This window comes from Caretta caretta, chromosome 15, assembly GCF_965140235.1.
Source record: "Caretta caretta isolate rCarCar2 chromosome 15, rCarCar1.hap1, whole genome shotgun sequence".
NCBI classification, from domain to species: Eukaryota; Metazoa; Chordata; order Testudines; family Cheloniidae; genus Caretta; species Caretta caretta.
Genome location: NC_134220.1, coordinates 33,472,876 through 33,491,010, shown reverse-complemented (window position 1 = coordinate 33,491,010; position 18,135 = coordinate 33,472,876). Strand labels below are relative to the sequence as shown.

Sequence of the window (18,135 nt, the reverse complement as noted above, 5' to 3'; positions counted from 1 at the left end):
AAGCCCCAAAAACAAATGTTGGCAATCTACTCTTAGGTTAGCCTTGGTATAAATTTGATTTAAATCTGATCACACAGAACAGATATTTCAGGAAAGCACTGAGTATGTTCCCTATCTGATTCAATATTGAACATTACCGAGGCTGTCTGATCAAATACTTAGTGTGATTTGTGCTCTGAATTTCCCCTTTCTTAACAGACTAAAGCAGTAGGAAATACTTTTGATCTCATCATTATTGGTCACTGGCAGCTGAATCTTCCCAACTGGACACATTGAAGAGAAGCCTATTGGGGAAACGATTGTAATCTGTCAGTACATTCCTGTAATTATGAGATACTAAAAGAAGTGCTTAGCTATCTAATTAAAGATAACTGCAAGAATACTGAAAGTTAGAAATGTAGGAAAAAGTCTGATATGCTATTATCTTAAATGCAACAAACCAAGTCAAGTAAGGTAATGCAAAAGTTAAAGTTTCTCAAAGCAACATTAACTCTCACATTTAACAACTTCAAAATGTATGCAAGGTTCTTGCAGTAATGGTAATCTTTTGCACTGCCAGATTTTGTTTGCAACTGTTTCATTAATGTAATTTCCTTGCCTCACAAATTCCTTAAGAAGTATTACTTAAGAATTATGGATTCAAGAAATTCTGTGAAGTGTAGCACTGACCGAGGTTGAGGGACTGCACAGGGATGAAGCAAGGGAGAGGAAAGGATTGCTGGAGAATGAGGAGTGGTAAAGGAAGAGGGAGGTAGAGCATCAATAAGAGTGGGAGCGAGATTGGGTAGCTGAAGAGCTGCACTCACAGAAGGCTGGAGATGAAGTTGACTAATACACCAATGGCAATAAATATCAGAGGGGAGAAACTCACGTCTGGTTCAGAGGAAAGGCAGTAATTACTCCATTAGGGAGGCTGGCCTCCATTCCCACCTCCGCACCCACATTCTAGCTAGGAGGGGGCAACACTTTAGGGTAGGAGGAACAAGTCACCAAAGTTAGTATTTAAAAAGCCCGAACCAGCTGTTGCACATACTATCTGTGAGGTGTTGAAATGTTTTGTTTTAGATAAAACCTACCAGATTTCAGCCATTTGTGCCATACATTCAAATAGGCCCAAACAATAACAGGAGAGAATCCACTAAACCTTCAATGCCACTTTCCTTAAGATGAATTCACAGCCTGGAAGGCAAATTCCCCTGGACCACTGCACAGATTTTTCAAGTACTGCCCTAATGCACAAACAAGAATGTAGCAGTTTTCAGAACACTAAAGCAGTCACATAATTATAATCCTGCATGTCCACATACCCGTAGCTTTCCAAAACATTTCATTTTGGAACTGAAAAAGTTTCCAGCCTTATTGTTTTTCCAAAGGTCAATTTATAGGAAGATTTGGGGGGGAGGGGGGATTTTTCTCAAACATTTGAGTTTTGGGAGAGAAGAGAAAATACTCTTCCCTCCTCTTCAAAATTCATTTTAGCCATATTTTTGAACAGGCCCACACTAAAAGGCTCAAGTTTGGAAGCTGAATCTGGCACTGAATGCGATCAGTAGGGACTAGTGCCCTTGCTAAATTAGGAGTAATTTTTTCAAACACTGTAAAGTCAAAGCATTTAAAAGTTGCTTACCCAGCACACGCAATAAATTCACAGTAGGAGGCGTGTACGTGTAATGTGCGTGCCTGTGCAGCTAATAAACAGCAGTACTCAAAGCGTGACTGCTCCATTTGAAATATGCCCCAGCACTCCCCTGCAGCCTCCTTATTGACCCTACAACTTGTTTTGCTACTCAGAATGATGCGAGGCTATACTGTAGCTTAAGCACTGTAAAACCCAGATCTAGAGCTACAGTCAGTTTAATCTTTTCAAGACAACAGGAAAAAGCACAGAGGGGACGTTAACTGAAAGCAAGCAGATTTCATGGTCCATGCTACCACCAGAGCCTTATCCTACACTAGAGCTCTACCAATGACCACACAGGTGCATTTCAGGCAATAGGACCACTGGGGGAAAGAATTTTTTTGATAAAATTCCTCAGTGCGGACAAGGCCAGAGACTCCCAAGTTAAACAGGGCCTGAATTTCTTAAAACATTTTTTTTTGTTTTTAAATAAAGCCACCTTTCAGGTCTTTGTACATCATAAAACAGCAGAAGACTCAAGCTAAATTTTCTTTTTTCCCTTTACAAGTCATCTTTACTAGGAAGGTTTCAGAGTAACAACTGTGTTAGTCTGTATTCGCAAAAAGAAAAGGAGGACTTGTGGCACCTTAGAGACTAACCAATTTATTTGAGCATAAGCTTTCGTGAGCTACAGCTCACTTCGTCGGATGCAACCATGCAATCTTTTTACTAGGAAGAAGATTCTTCCTATCTGATTAAAAGTGAGTGGACTTTTTTGATCTGCAAGCATTAATATGGTCAAACCCGGACTACTGTTAAGACAACGCATATATACCAGGTTATAATTAATATCACACATTAAACCTCCATGTTTCCTGAATTCAGCACTTACATTTTTTATTGTCTTTTAATATACCTTAAATGCAGAATACATACAGCTCTCACAGAACTGTGTACACAGATGTAACCCCCCCCCCCCCAAACAAAAAAAAAACAAACATACCATGGGTCACACACTGCCTCCACCTTCTACTTTCCTTATCTACAAGATGTAGGTCTCCCAGACTTCACACTTTTAGTAGTTTGTACTTATGAAGATTATTTTGGTCTAAAAGGGCCTCACTTTGAAATCTCAGAACAAAAAGTCTAGAAGACTGTACTAAAAAGGGAGCATTTTTAAGTATACATTACCCAGTAAAATGGTCTAAACAGGAGGAAAATTACTATGTATGCTAATCAGTGGTTTTATAAAACTGCTTGAGGATTTTCTTTAACATTGTCTTGCAGTGAAGCTGTTTGTGTCTCTTTTCCAGCAAGAAGTGCAACACCAAATCATGTTCTCTTCTTCATGCTTCACCCGGTACCATTTTAAGAGCCCTTTACTTTCATTGCTATAGTGGAGTCACCCTGTCCCATAACCACATCTGCCAGGGCTTGGCACACTGAGGACATGTGCCAATTCTGGTTTTTTTGGCACTACTGGCCACAACTGCTGGCAATACTAGGTGCAGGCTGTAATTGCATTTAATCCATTCTACTTGTACAGATCCAGCCTCAATATACACAAGTGAGAAAATTGAACATGCAACCAGTTAGAGAAATTTGTGTTGTAGCATGCCTCTAAATCTTTGGCCTTTTTAAATAATTCCATCCCTCAGAGCCAGTTGTGCTCTCCTCATTTTCAGCACGAAAAGGAGGAAATGGTCACAGTTCTGCCAATGTACTGGCAGAGTAAGGTCTTCAGTACAGGCGCCGAACATTCACAGAGACTGAAATGTTTACCTGTCAACTACTAGCTTAATGACTATGTCCATGAACCACACTGATAGCTACTTGTACCCCCAGAAAGCCACTCTTTGCCCAACCCTTTTAAAGGAACAGAAGTTGGGCTCTGTATCAAGATTTTGGAAAGGGCACTTCACTACTGTTTGGCAAAGCTCTGAGGCTCCAGGGGCCATCTGCAGACATCACTGCACTGGCTCCCAGCCAATGGGAGTGCAGAGCCAGAGATTGGGGCAGGCGCAGCGATGCTGCTGGCCACTTCCAGGGTGCAGGGTCCAAGTTGCCTTACATTCTGCGATCCAGTACTGGGTCACAACCTGCAGTTTGAAAGCCAAGGATCTACAGCACTCCCACACCAGCATCAACTTCCTGACATTGAACAGCCTAGGCTGTTCAGGTGCCTTTACTGCACATTTCATACCTTAAGATGTTTGGATCTCAACTGTAACTCTGGATTTCCTTGGTTTGTAATGCTTGATTTTAGGATAGTTATAATACCCCTGTAACTTCTTTTACCCTTACATTACTATTATGTTCTCTCAGTATTAAGTAGTTTCTGTCTTGGTATTAAAAAAATTATTTTGGGCCCTTAGGTTAGCAAAAATATCTTTCCCAACATGCTCCATTTTAGTGCTATCTTCCTGAGTCTGACGACAGCTGTTGAGTTGTTTTTTTTTTACTCTGCACTCATTACAGTGGTGTCTGAGCCCTATAAGTACATTTACACTGCAATTAAACACCCGGAGCTGGTCCATGTCAGATAACTCAAACTCACAGGGCTTTGGCTAAGGGGCTGTTTAACTGTGGTGTAAATGTTTGGGCTCAGGCTCAAACTGAACGTCTACATTGCAATTAAACAGCCCCTTAGCCCAAGCCCTGCAAGGCAGGGCTAGCTGCGGATACCAAATTGCAGTGTAGCTGTACCCTTAGCACCTTGTTCCCAAGCCCCAGCAAAATGAAACTAACAGGACTCTGCTCAGTTCCACAACTGCTGCTCAGAACTCTGGTCACCAGCAAAACTTGTGAATCCAGTCAATTTCAAACTGCTCAGCTCTCAGCATCAGAAGAGACAGCCATGGGTACTATTCACTTCAGGCCAGGCAAGAGGCAGTGGAGATGGATAGAGTATTGGGCTTCTACTAAAGCACTAAGGAGGTTGTGGGCAGGAATGTCTGCATTCTTCCAGAAAAGACCGATAATAAAGCCAGAGCCCCTGAACAAGCTACAGGCACAGCACCTTGGTAAGAAATCCCAGCCGTCTGGGGTGAGGACTGGCAAAGTGCTAACATAATGCAGACGTATCCAACCTCCTACTTACATCAGACAACACTAACAGGTCCTGCCAGCTCACAGGACACCTTAAAACCACTGGTTCATGTCTCAGTGCTTGGCATGTAGCCTAAATAAAGAAATAATTCATAAGAGTCTCTGGTTGGAACTTACATGTAATAGCATAGCACGTACAACTGTGTGAGGGGTGCAGTACTGTGGGGATTTCATTTGCTTAAGCCAGAGCAGATACCCACAGGCAAGTCTCAATGCCACAATATCTAGGACAGGGTAGAAACAAGGAGAAATTGGAGGCTGAAATAAAAAATATTGCACCAAGCTTGGTTTAGTAGAGGAGAGATATGACTAACTAGTCAAAGTGTGAAACAATTCCTGGTTGCCCTGATGACACTGTCTAGAACACCACACTTGAATTTTGGCTCACAAGGTACTAAGAAACTAATAAGGCATTTGGTACTATTGGGTTCCCCTGCTGATGAAAAACATGTGAGCCTTGATTGCTCTGCTCTGATTTTCTTCAGAGAGCAGCCATGAAAAATCAAACATCTTTGATTAATCACAACCACCCTAACGGACAGAACGTTAAATAGGGAAAAAGACTGGCGAGAGAATCCATAATCTGGTTTGGGCAGAGTTCAGGTTTGAGGCCGAGGCAGGAGCAGTTTTCAGATACAGTGGCTGAAAATGGAAGTTTAAATGCAAGATTAGTCAAGGTATGCTTCTGACTTTGGATCCAACATGGAGGCGAGCAGATCAAACATTCTTCTCCAGCGCCTCACTTTGCTATTCAAAGGCCATAAGTTTAGAGGTTCTATCCTATCGCTACTAAAATAAGTAGTAATTTGAAACTTCTGTATTCATCTCCAAGAACTCAAATTCCAAAGACGGAATTGCTTTGTTTTTCTTCGTACAGCTCACTGCTGCTGAATAGGCTAATCTTTGGGCCTAGGGCCTCAAGCCGTTTACCAGACGACCAGGCTTCAGCTGACGCCTGGAGCAGTGGGTCGCAGCGGCACTACAGCAATGCCTTACAATTAAGGCATCTGGCAGGGATATGGAACGAAACAGCTCTCTTCACAAAACCCAACATGTTTGTAACCCACAGCCACGAATAATTCCACACTTCCTGATTCTGATGAGCCTATAGGCTCTCCGTTTGAGCAAGACAAAAAAAAATTCACCTACCCTTTTAGCTATGGATGAAAGAAGAGACAAGAAATGAAACTTTGCCTTAACAAACTTTTGCTTAAGCTGGTCTCCTCCAATCATTGCCACTCTTCTCTCCTAGCTGCAGCTCTTATTCCAGCTACCTTCTTGACAAGAGTCAGAACCCTAACCCCATTATGTTTCAGTATTTAAAGGTGACCTGCGAAAGAATACCATGGACTTTTTTTCCACTTCTTTAGGATGCACAGAGAAGGCCTGAAAAGGATTGTAAAAGTGCAGGACTCACCCCTGCTGCGCCTCTTGCTGGTTCATGGGAATTAGCTCTTTTCCAGCATGGAGCGCCCTCTGCAGGCCAGTGATCCGCACAGCTCTGGCCCCCATGTACCTCACAGACCCCGGTGCCCCTTCCTCTGGGGTTCTGCCCCCTGCCAGTATCGTTACACAACCCACTATCCCCACTTTGCCTCAGTCTGGGCTACTGCCGGTCATCACCAAGCCCCCGCTCCCTGGGGCAGACTGCAGTGGAAAGGGCTCTCAACATAGACAAGGGGGTTCAGACCTGCTTCCTTCCTCTGCCTCCCAGTACCTCTATGGGCCTTGGACCAGGCCCTACAGCCTGGGGAGTTGCCAGCCTGGAGCACCCCACTCAGCCTGCTCCTTTCCCAGCATGGCACCACTCTGTACCCTGTCAGGCAGGCAGCCAGGCCCTGCTCTCTCCTAGCCTGGAGAGACTCTCCTTGGGCCTCTGGCTCCCAGACTCTTTATACAGGCCAGCTGGGGCCTGACTGGGGTGTGACCCAGCTGCAGCTGCTTCCCCAATCAGCCATCCCCAGGGCTGCTTTTAACCCCTTCTATTTTAGGAGTGGGGTAGCCACCCACTACCAGGATTATCCAGAGGAAAAAGCAGTACAGGAAAAAGGAGGGACATCTAAACATTTTAAATTTTCTTAATCATTTTTCCTGAAAGACTAAAAGGCAACTCAACAAGTAAGTAGACTAACATGACACGACCCAAGAAGAGACACACAAGCAACTGAGAAGTTTTTATTCACACTATTTAAACAAATTATACTCTAATACCAAGTATTTGTTAGACTTTATATGCTTCCACTTTCATTTGAGGGCTGGGTAAAACCCATTCTCTGCTCCTCCAGTGAGACAAGGAGCAAAAAACAGGGAATACTAGACTCAACATACCTGGCCCTTGTCTACACTAGGCTTCTTTTCCTAGAGTTTTCCATGCTGGCAGCCAGTCTACAGTACTTCTTCCACCAGCAGAGCTGCACGAAGGGTAGCAACGTGATCGTTCCCCTCTATTCAACATTGGTGAGGCCTCATTTGGAGTACTGTGTCCAGTTTTGGACCCCACATGACAAGAAGGATGTGGAAAAATTGGAAAATGTCCAGCGGAGGGCAACACAAATGATTAGGGGACTGGAACACACGACTTATGAGGAGAGGCTGAGAGAACTGGGATTGTTTAGTCTGCGGAAGAGAAGAATGAGGGGGGATTTGATAGCTGCTTTCAACTACCTGAAAGGGGGTTCCAAAGAGGATGGATCTAGACTGTTCTAGACTGGTAGCAGATGACAGAACAAGGAGTGATGGTCTCAAGTTGCAGTGGGGGAGGTTTAGGTTGGATATTAGGAAAAACTTTTTCACTAGGAGGGTGGTGAAACACTGGAATGCGTTACCTAGGGAGGTGGTGGAATCTCCTTCCTGAGATATTTTTAAGGTCAGGCTTGACAAAGCCCTGGCTGGGATGATTTAGTTGGGGATTGGTCCTGCTTTGAGCAGGGGGTTTGATAGATGACCTCCGAGGTCCCTTCCAACCCGGATATTCTATGATACTATGAATGGAGCAAAGGTTTAGGAAAAGGGTTAGTGATGATGCCCTGCTTTGGTTAAACAAGTAGGAATTTTTTTTAAAACCTTGCCGGATTTTAATACAAAATAAATGAACAAGCAAACAAAAAATAAAGAGAATTCTGTTCTCCCTTTCCCCCCACCTTAGCCAGCCAGGAGACCACATGATTACAATGTACAGCTAACATCCATTACAGCAAATGCAGCACCATGACGCATCAAATTCTGGTCATCAGGCAGCACAAAGAGCCGAACACAACACAAAGTTGCGTCAAACACTGGCAGAAATAAACCACACAACTCTCCTACAACCTCCAGAGGACATTTTTGATCATATCCAAGATGCTTATTACTGGAGCACCATAAGTGAGTGCTCTATCAAAAGGAAAAAAATAAATCTGTGAAAAGAGTGGTTTGACATAACTACAACAAAGCCCACAAAAAATAGTTCAAACACAGATGGACAAGACATCAGGCCAGATTCAATGCTGACCTATGCCAGCCTTTGCCAGCACAACCCAAGAAGCGGCTCCTGAGCAATGGGTTTCAAAGATGAAACTTGCAACAGCACACATGCAATACTTCACGTCCACCAGGGAAGCCAAATCAGAAGTGTCAACCAAAGCCTCAGAAACAGGCAGCACTGATCAGGGACAACATGATTGGTGTGACCAATAGATGAGGAATGGCACCAGTGCAAACACATTTGCATTCCCTTCAAGAGTGACTCCCCCACAGGGGTACAGCTGACTCAGAGAGGCGTTATTTATGCCTGTGCCAGCAAGGAGAATCAAGCACACCAGCAACAGAATTTATTTACTGCTTTGTTTTAAGACAGAGATAGTCTGGATTTTACAGAGTCACATATTTCAAGGCTGGAATGGACCACGGATCTCCTAGTCTGACCTCCTATATAACAAAGGCCAGAGAACTTCCCTAAAATAATTCCTTGAGCAGAGCTGTTGGAAAAACATCTCATCTTGATTTTAAAATGGTCAGTGATGGAGAATTAACTATGGCCTTTGGTGAATCAGCCCAATGATTAATAAGGCATACATTTTTAACAGTGAGGTTATTTCCAGTTTGAGTGTCTAGCTTCAACTTCCCACCACTGGCTCAGCTAGACTGAAGATCCCATTATTAAATAAATTTTTCCTCACACAGGTCCTCCTAGACTTTGATCAAGTTGCCCCTTAACCTTCTGTTTGTTAAACTAAATAAACTGAGCTCCTTGAGTCTTTCACTATAAAGACTGTTTTCTAATCCTTTACTCATTCTCATGACTCTTCACTGAACCCTCTCCAATCTATCAACTTCCTTTTTCAATGGTGGACACCAGAACTGGACACAGTGTTCCAGCACTGGTCACACCAGTGACCAATACAGAGGTAAAATAATCTCTCTACTCCTACCTCAAGATCCTCCTCTTTATGCACCCAAGAATTGTATTCGCCCTTTTGGCCATAGCTGAACATGAGTTCCCTGCATGATGCCGATTATCCACCATGACCTCCAAATATTTTTCCAGAGTCGCTGCTTCCCAGATTGAGTCCTTCATCCTGTAAATACGGCCTACGCTCTTTGTTCCTAGATGTATACATTTAGCCATATTAAAATGCATACTGTTCATTCGCACCCAAATTACCAAGCAATCTAGATCGCTCTGTATGAGTGGACTAGTCCTCTTCATTATTGACCATTTCCATTTTTTGGATCACCTGAAAGTTGTATGAGTGATGCTTTCATCTTTTCTTCCAGGTCATTAATAAAAGTGTTAAACAGTGTATGGCCTGGAACCTATCCCCACAGGACCCCACTAGAAACACACCCACTCGACCATCATTCCCTGTTTATAATTCCATTTTGAAATCTATCAGCCAGTTTTTAATCCATTTATTTATTTTTTTTAAATCAAAATGCTGTGTGGTACCAAGGCAAATACCTTACAAAAGTCTAAGTATATTACAAATCAACACTATTATCTTTATCAAACTTGTAATCCATCAAAAACAGATCTCGGTACAACGATCTATGATCCATAAACGCATGTTGATTGGCATTCATTATATTAATTCTCCCTTAATTCTCAGCCGCTCTATTATCTGGGATCAATGTCAGACTGACAGGCCTATAATTACCCAGGTCATCCCATTTCCCTTTTTTAAATATTGGCACATTAGCTTTCTTCCAGACTTCTGGAACTTCCTTAGTGGTCCAAGGCCTACTGAAAAATCCACATTAAGAGTCCAGCAGGCTCCTACGCCAGGTCTTTTAAAGTTCTTGGATGTAAATTATCTGGGCCACCTGATTTAAGAATGTCCAACTTTAGTAGCTGCTGTTTAACACCCTACTGAGATACTATTGGAATGGAATGAGTGCATTCATATGATGTGACTCATCTATTTTTTCCCCAATACAGAACAGAAAAATTTATTGAACACTTCTGCCTTTTCTGCTTTATTATTGATAATTCTATCACTTCCATATAATGGACAATTCCACTGTTAGGATTTTTTCTTCCTAATATGCTTAAACAGCTTCTTACTGTTTTTAACTGCTGGTAATGGATTTCTACTTGTGTCCCTGGGCTTCCCTTAGAAACTGTAGAAAATTGATAACTTCTGATTTCTATTTATTACTTTCAGCTTCCCCTTTCTTCCATTTGTTTTTTATATATTTTATAGCGGTCTTCACTTCCTGTATAAATCAGGCTGGTTTTTAACCAATACAGCATTCTTCCTGGATTGTGGCTTTTGGGGTATCTAGAAAAGTGTTTGTAAACAACTACCAATTCACATTTTTCTAATTAAATTTCTTCTTACAACTGATTTGGCTCATAATTGTCATAAGGGCCTTTGTGGAACTGGCCTTTTTAAAGTACCTACTACATGTACCATCGGTCTGCTCTTTATTCTGTTTGAACATTATAAATGGGATCAAATTATGATCACTTGTACCTAAGGCTTGGTCTACACGGGGGGGGGGGGGGGGGGCAGAAAAAAAATCAATCTAAGTTACGCAACTTCAGTGATGTGAATAGCATAGCTGAAGTCGACATACTTAGATCTACTTACTGCGGTGTCTTCACTGCGGTAAGTTGACATGCTGATGCTCTCCTGTTGACACCGCCTATGCTTCTTGCTCCGGTGGAGTACCAGAGTTGACTGGAGAGGGGTCAATTTATTGCGTCTTCACTAGATGCAATAAATAAATTCTTGCTGGATCGATCGCTCCGGAGGTAAGTGTAGACATGCCCTAAGTTACTCTTCATCTGTGAAGATGAAGTTTAGTATACAATTCCTTCGTTTTGGATGCAACACGTTTTGAGTGAGAAGCGGTCAACTAGATTTAGAATTTCCAAGTCTGTTTTAAATACTGGCAGCCTGAGATCTCCAGCATACCTCACTCAGATTGAAGTATCCCCTAGTCACACAGCTTCTTTTCCCATACATTATAGATTGGCACCTTCCACACCTAGCAGCCTGTTCCCAGCTATGATTTGGTGGTCTGTAGTAGACAACAAATAAGACCCCATCTTGTACTTTATCTGTTAGGACATTCATCCATTACCACTCACAATCATTTCCTTTCAAATTTATCAGTGACCTGAAAACACTTTTTTTTTTTGGACATCTTTCCCCTTTTGTCCATTTTATCCTTCCTAAATAGGTTATAATCATTGATTTGTAATGTTCCAATAATGGGAATCACCCCACCAGGTTTCGGTAATACAAACTAGACTAAATTTAAAGTTTATAAATGAGTAATTCCAACTCCTTATTTGTTACCAAGGCTCCTAGCATTGGTGTATAGGCAATTAAATAATTGCTGGTTTTCATGTCCTTTGGTTCCTTGATTTTCTTCTAAATATCTCTATTTTGTGCTGAGGGCTCTTATCTTCCTTCTTTTGATACTCCCCTTTTGTTATTAGTTTAATCCTTTCTTGACTATTCTAGCTAGCCTGTCCCTGAGAAAACTGGTCCCCCTTCTGATGTGCAGTCCATCCAAACTGTACAACCCCACCAGAAGACAGGCCAGTGTTCTGCAAAAAACAAAATCCTACACCACTTACTTAGGCAGTGGTTCACTTAAGGAATCTATCACCTTCCATCTTCCTTTGCTCATGGAACAAGAAGGATCTCGAAGAATGTCCGAGTGATTTTCTTGAACACACTTCTGAGTCATCGATTACCTGTGAGATATCCCACAACACAGCATCATTAGTGCCAATATGTACCACTACCAAAGGATCTTTTCCTCATGAACTTTAAGATTAGTTAGCCTTTTGGAGTGCCATCTTGTGTCTTGGCTCCAGGAAAGTAGCATACTGTTCTGTTATCCACCTGTCCCTTGCAGAATGTTCTTTGTATTCTTTGAGTATTAAATCCCCAGCAAGGATCATCGGTCTTCCTTGGAGGGGCTGAAGAACTCTTTACGGACAAAGTTTATTTTCTTACAGGTAGGGCAGGAGTGCCATTCACAGCTGTCTCATACATCTCTTAGTTCCCCTGGACTAGCTGGATCTTAAGCATCTTTTAGAAACAAACACTTGAGGGGACCTGGTATCAACTGGAAACTCCTAGCCACATGGAACTCCTCCAATTCCTCTTCTCTCTGCTGGCCACAGCCTGCCCATCCTTGTCTGCCTCCATTCCAACACAGTGGAGATGTGATCACTTGACTCTGGTGGTTATCTACTGAGAAGCCTCCTCTATGACCTCCTCTCTCTCCAATCAACATTCTTAGCATCCATCCCCACCCCACTCCTCCCAAAAAAACCACAGGATTTTGTTCTGAGGCATATAGAATATTCCGATCATTTGTTGCCAATACACAACTGCTGGATCAGACCGTCAATCAGTTTAAGGGCTACCAGATGCACAAAGACCTAAAGGACATGCTTTACCAAACTCTTAACTCCAGCCATACTGAAGCGTTAAGAATTCACCTCTTAAAAGCTACCCTAGACACACTTGACCCCAGCCAGACTCAGTCCCAGTAACAGGAGAAACATCATTATTGTATCACTTTTAGACAGAAAACTAATCCGTAACCATTTGATAAGTCATACATTTAAAAGCTAATGCATGTTTAGCTTTTATTTCTGATGGTTTTGTTCTAATGCTTTCAAGACCAGTGAGCAACTGAAACAATTAGAAACAAACATGGTTATGAGGTTGCACAAACACCCACATTTCCTTTTATTCACTCATTTCTCAAACATTTCTAAATATTTAATTTAAAAGAAATATATTTCCACTCTAAAAATCTCTTCAATGATTTTTCTTCATTTGTTTAAACAAAGAATACACCACTTACTGCAGTTAAATAGATCTTTAACATCACTAGCCAGGTGATTTGCATTTCCAAGTTTCGCAGAATTTCAGATAATGATCCAAAGTTGGAATACATATCTATGAAGCTTGTCAAAAATGCAAGCAATTTAGAAAATTATGAAGGTGTACAAACAAGTTTAGACACCATACAACTTATTCATCAGAAGGCCAGGAAAAAGAGCAAGGAATCCACACTAGAGGTAAGACATGCTATACGTGCTCTAGTGCCTGAGTGCACACACGAAGTGAATTTGATGGTGCTAGTTTTACCTGCTTTGGAGTGACATCTAGCATACTTCACCCTCTGGTGGCTGAAATACCTAAATAAGAGTTATTTACAAGCATAAATTAAAATCTCATTTGAAATCTAAAACACAGTATAGGTTGGGAGGTAAGTAGCGGCTGCGTACATATGTGCACAAAACTACTAGCCAAAAAAATTATGAGTGGTAAAAAAAGCAAAACTTTGCTTAATTAATTCCCAACTCCCACCCCTTGTTCGTGGGTTTTTTGTTTTTTGTTTTTTTAGTATCAGGCAAAGCAGCTGGTCCATATTATAATAAAAGGCCACGAAATATTCACTTAACACATTTGCTTCTAGTTATGCCAGTTCAAGTCTTAAATGTATTTTTCCTTTACATTTATATTTAAAAAGACAGCCTCTAAAGTTCTCTCAGTATTGCGCCTCCTCTGGACAACACATATTCAAAGTTTCATCTCATGGCAAATTTTCATGGGAAGAATAAAATCCCCCGTTTTTCAAATGTTTTACGATGCTAAAATTAACAAACCTGATTTTTCCAGTAATGTATATATTTCAGTCACTACAAGCAATTTTTTTAAAAAGTTTAAAATAAACTGAATTGCTTCATTCCTCCACTGGGTTTTTCTCTCCATCAGCAATCTGATTTCACAACTCTTCTTGTGACAAAGTTTTGTCATTTAGAAAATTTAAAGTTTCACAGTAAATTTCATAACAAAGCCAAGAAGGGAACAGGGAAGAATAGTCTCTTCCCTGATTTAGTTGGGGATTGGTCCTGCTTTGAGCAGGGGGTTGGACTAGATGACCTTCTGAGGTCCCTTCCAACCCTGATATTCTGTGTCTCTGAACTACAAAAGAAAACTTACTATTCAGTATTTTTATACAGAGCTCATGCTCAGACAAACCAATTCTGCAGACCTTGTAAGTGAAATAAGGACAGCTATTAGTGATTACTTAACAAGTAAACTTATTAAAATACCATTTAAGTCAATTTTCTTTACTTAGCCTAGCCAAAAAAAAAAATTAAGTCAACAATTGCTAATGACTACAAAGGAATTGGATAAGCACGTCAAAAGTTCTAGACAGAATAGGGAATAGCCTGGTTCTGCTAAACTCCGACATTATCTACCTGCTTAGAAGAATAAAGATAGTTTTAAGTGATGTGTTTAAACTTAATTTTGTATTAAATAGCTAACTGGAGATTAGCTCCGAGTGAAGGACTAGTGAATACACTGAACAAAGTGACCCACAGAAAGCCAAATACATAGAAAGAACAAGGTAGCTAAAAAACAAACATTTTAGCATCAGAAACTGCATAAATTGCTAGAGATATTTTAATACTATGTTTTCTAAGTATCAAAACAGCAAGTTACACGATTCTCTGTGATGAGCCTCAAATCAAAAATTGCAAACATTTCAACCAGGGTGAGCAGGAACACTCAGCAAAAATTCAAGCTTTAGAGAAAGCTAAGTAATTTTGGAAAGAACCTTTACTACCAGTATAGGTAATCACCACAAGAACTGATAAAGAGGCAAAATCCAAAACCATAGCTTCTTGATTGTTTTCTCCAACAAACTGAACATGTTACACTTTAATATTTCCTCCTTCATTTTCTACAAGAGTTGTGTACATGAATCACATGGGACAGCGGTTCTCAATCGAGCCTTTCAGGGGGCCACCACCGAAACCCCAAGACCCGGCACCCACCCACAGGTCAGACACCGGGGGCAACATAGGGCTGACACCCCATCCCTTGCACGCGCATACACACACACGCACACCCCCCCCTGCAGGGTTGAAGCCAGGGGTGGAGCAAGGCTGAAACCCCGAGCTTTCCCCCCGACACACACACACCCCTGCTGAAGCCCTGAGCCCATGGGCAGAGTTCAGGGGGCACAATGGTGCTTCCCCCCCCCAAAACTGCAGTGCCTTACCCAGAGTGGGGCAGTCCTGCAGGCAGCTCCACACGCACCCCACCTCCTCCTCTCCCTCAGCCCCCCTCAAGCCCCACCCTCTGGCCAGATCCTAGGCTGGAAGCCAGAGCCAGGCAGTGTGGGGCTGCTGCTCCTCTGGCTAGTGGTGCCATGGAGCAGGCAGCCATGGTATTCCCCCATCTGCTGCTGGTGCCCGGGGTTGCAGGTGCTCCTCAGCAACCAGCCCCCTTTAACTGCTCACGCAACCCATCAAAGCTGCCCAGGTGGGGATCCAGCTCGGCGCCCGGCAGAGCCCGCAGGGAGCAGCCACCGGCACACAGCCCCACACAGGTGGGTGGCCTGCTGAGTGAGTCAGGGGTGGAGGTAGCAGTCCCTCCCTGGGCCCTGCTGTGCAGAGCCTGCCCGAGCCCTGCCAGACATTCCCCCTCCCCCGGCCAAAATAGAAGTCAAACTACACCTAGGCCGAAAGGTCCCACCCTTGGCCCAGAGACCCAAGTCCCATCTCCTCCGCCTGGCCCTGGAATTTTTATAGCATGTTGAGCGGAGGCCTCAGAAAGAAAAACGTTGAGAACCCCGACAGCGGCTATCACACAGCACACTGAAGTTTCAGTGCTCTGTTTTGCAGCCTGGAATGGTCAACCATTTCTACCCATGCAAAAACCACCTAGCCAGACAAAGTCGCAGTACTTTACAGCGTGGTACAAAGATCACTTATAAATCCGTTCCATGCAAGCTTTGCCTACTGTGACATGTTTTGAAAAAAGACTCTCACCATTGCACTACCGTTAATGCAGTTCCCCAGGAGCAGCATTAATGTAAACTGGGCACAGGCACTTTTACCTCCGTATCTTACTTGCCTCAGCACAGCTAGACACAGCACTGCAGTAAAGTCGCTTGTGCCCTGTGCACTCTCATCATTGCTGTCGCTGGTGGAAGTGCAAAGGCCATTTCCCAAAATCTGCTAGAGTAGAAACTCCATAGCATGTTTCAAGAATGCAGGGAAGTTTCAACTGTTGACTCGATGCAGTAATTAATACTAGCAAGCAAGGTTCACTCAGAACCTGAAGAAAGGAAATTTCAGTGCATTTTCTTTGCAGAAACATTCTCTAGTATATAAAATCAAAACTCCAAACCAACTCAAATCACCGTTATTCTTAGGGGAAGGGCGAGTGAGAGGCCCTAAAAATCGTTAGGCTAGCAATACCCGGATGTGTACAACGCTTTAATAGGTTCAAAGAGATACCAAACCCTTTTAAAGCTCTTCCCACAAGCAGCAGCCTTGGCAATGTAATTTATGCCCACAGACCTACTAGAGTTTCTCCAAAGCCTTTGCAAAGAGAGACAAAAAAGAAACAGCATCCAGTTACTACAATCAGAAGCAGTAGGTCAGCACCACTGCCTTCCTTCGCATCTCAGACAAAGTAAGCCCTGCAAACAGAGTATTTTTTTAATCCCTCCATATCCAGCTTCCTCTGGAATGCAGACTTCTTTCATTTAGTAACAAGGTGGAGGCCCTGTCAGAAAGGGTGAAATCTCCAGGTTACTGCAGCTTCAGAGTTCCTGGTTCTCCCATTCCTATTTAAGTACTTAAAACAAGTGAGAGGGAAACTATCCGCCGGTTCCCAGTCAGGAGTCAAGCTGCAGAAGCAGCGAGACCAGTCAGGGGGCTGTTAAAATCAACATTACAGGACAACAAACTTGGCCCTTTGTGGCATGACCAGTCACCTCCCTCCCCCGAGGGGCACTCAATGAGACAGGGCAGCCCAGCACCCAAGGGGATCCTACGGACTTTCTAAACGGGCAACTCCCGCAGCTCTCTGCTCGGGCCAGTGCCCTGCCCACGTGGGACGCCAGAGCTCGGTGCCCCGGAGCCGGGGGCTTGCAGGGCCAGGCCCAGCGCAGACAGCAGGGCGGGGGCTGGAGCCCCATGCAGGGCACGTTCTGCACCGCACACGGCCGGCGCTTCGGGCCCCCTGTCGCCGCCGGGTCCCCCGCAGCCTTGGCGCAGCGAGCAGGCCGAGCCGCCCCGGGGGCTGCGCGGCTCAGCCCTCTCCAGCGGCCGGACCCGCCTCCCCGCAGCCCCGGGGACACCAGGTGCGAGGCGCTGACCCCCCGGCCGGGATGCAGCCGGGGCAGCGGAGAGTCGCTCCAGCCCGGGCCGCACGGGGAGCCGCGGGGGCAGCGCCTCCCGCTCCGCCCCGGTGCCCTTCCAGCCCCCCCCGCCCCGGGCGGCCGCCCCCCCCGGCGAGCCGAGAGCAGCCCCCAGCCCGGGCTCCGCGGGCCCTGCCCGCCCCCAGCCCGCAGCGCGCACGGGGCAGCCGCCGCTCCCGGCCCAGCGGAGCCATCTTGGGCGCAGGGAGCCGCCGGCCGCCCGGCCCGGCCCGGCGCACCGCGCCGCTCACCTGCACGATCTCGCCCTCGGCGCTGAGCGTGGCCCCGGCCCGCGAGAAGCGCCCCTGCAGCCCCGTGGTGTAGGTGGTGTAGTCGCCGCTGGGGCTGGACTCGAAGAGCACCACCTCCACGAACGCCGTCTCCTTGGCCAGCGCGGCGCCCGGGGCCGCGGCCAGCAGCAGCCCGAGCAGCAGCGGCGGCGGCACGGCCGGCCCGGCGCCGGCCCCGCAGCCCCTCATCGCGCGGCGGGACGGGGCAGCGCCCAGCCGCCGCGCATCGCTCGCCAGCGGCTCCAGCTCCGGGCGCCCGGCGGGATCCGGGCGGGTCAGCGCCCCATGGCGGCGGCGGCGGCGGCTCCTCTGCCCCGCGGCGCCCAGCCCCGCGCCTCCGCCTGCCCCTCGCTCCCCTTCCCTCGCTCCGGCTCCCGGCCTGCCTGCCAAGCCGCGTCGCTTTCATCTGCTCCACGTGACAGCTACCGCGGGGTTATC

General features: G+C 44.9%; 1 protein-coding gene across 3 annotated transcripts in view; it reads right to left on the bottom strand.

Annotated features, from left to right (window-relative positions):
- ZNRF3 (zinc and ring finger 3) overlaps positions 1 to 18,060 on the bottom strand; it is a 205,146-nt gene extending 187,086 nt beyond the window's left edge. Inside the window, exon 1 of one of the 3 annotated variants that reach the window (XM_075120135.1) lies at positions 17,659 to 18,060. In XM_075120135.1, the coding sequence (XP_074976236.1) occupies positions 17,659 to 17,886 (228 nt within the window). In that variant the 5' untranslated portion in view covers positions 17,887 to 18,060. The remainder of the gene's footprint in view (positions 1 to 17,658) is intronic. The other 2 variants (XM_048821852.2, XM_048821851.2) reach the window with 2 other exon arrangements.
- Between the last annotated feature and the right edge of the window lie 75 nt (positions 18,061 to 18,135).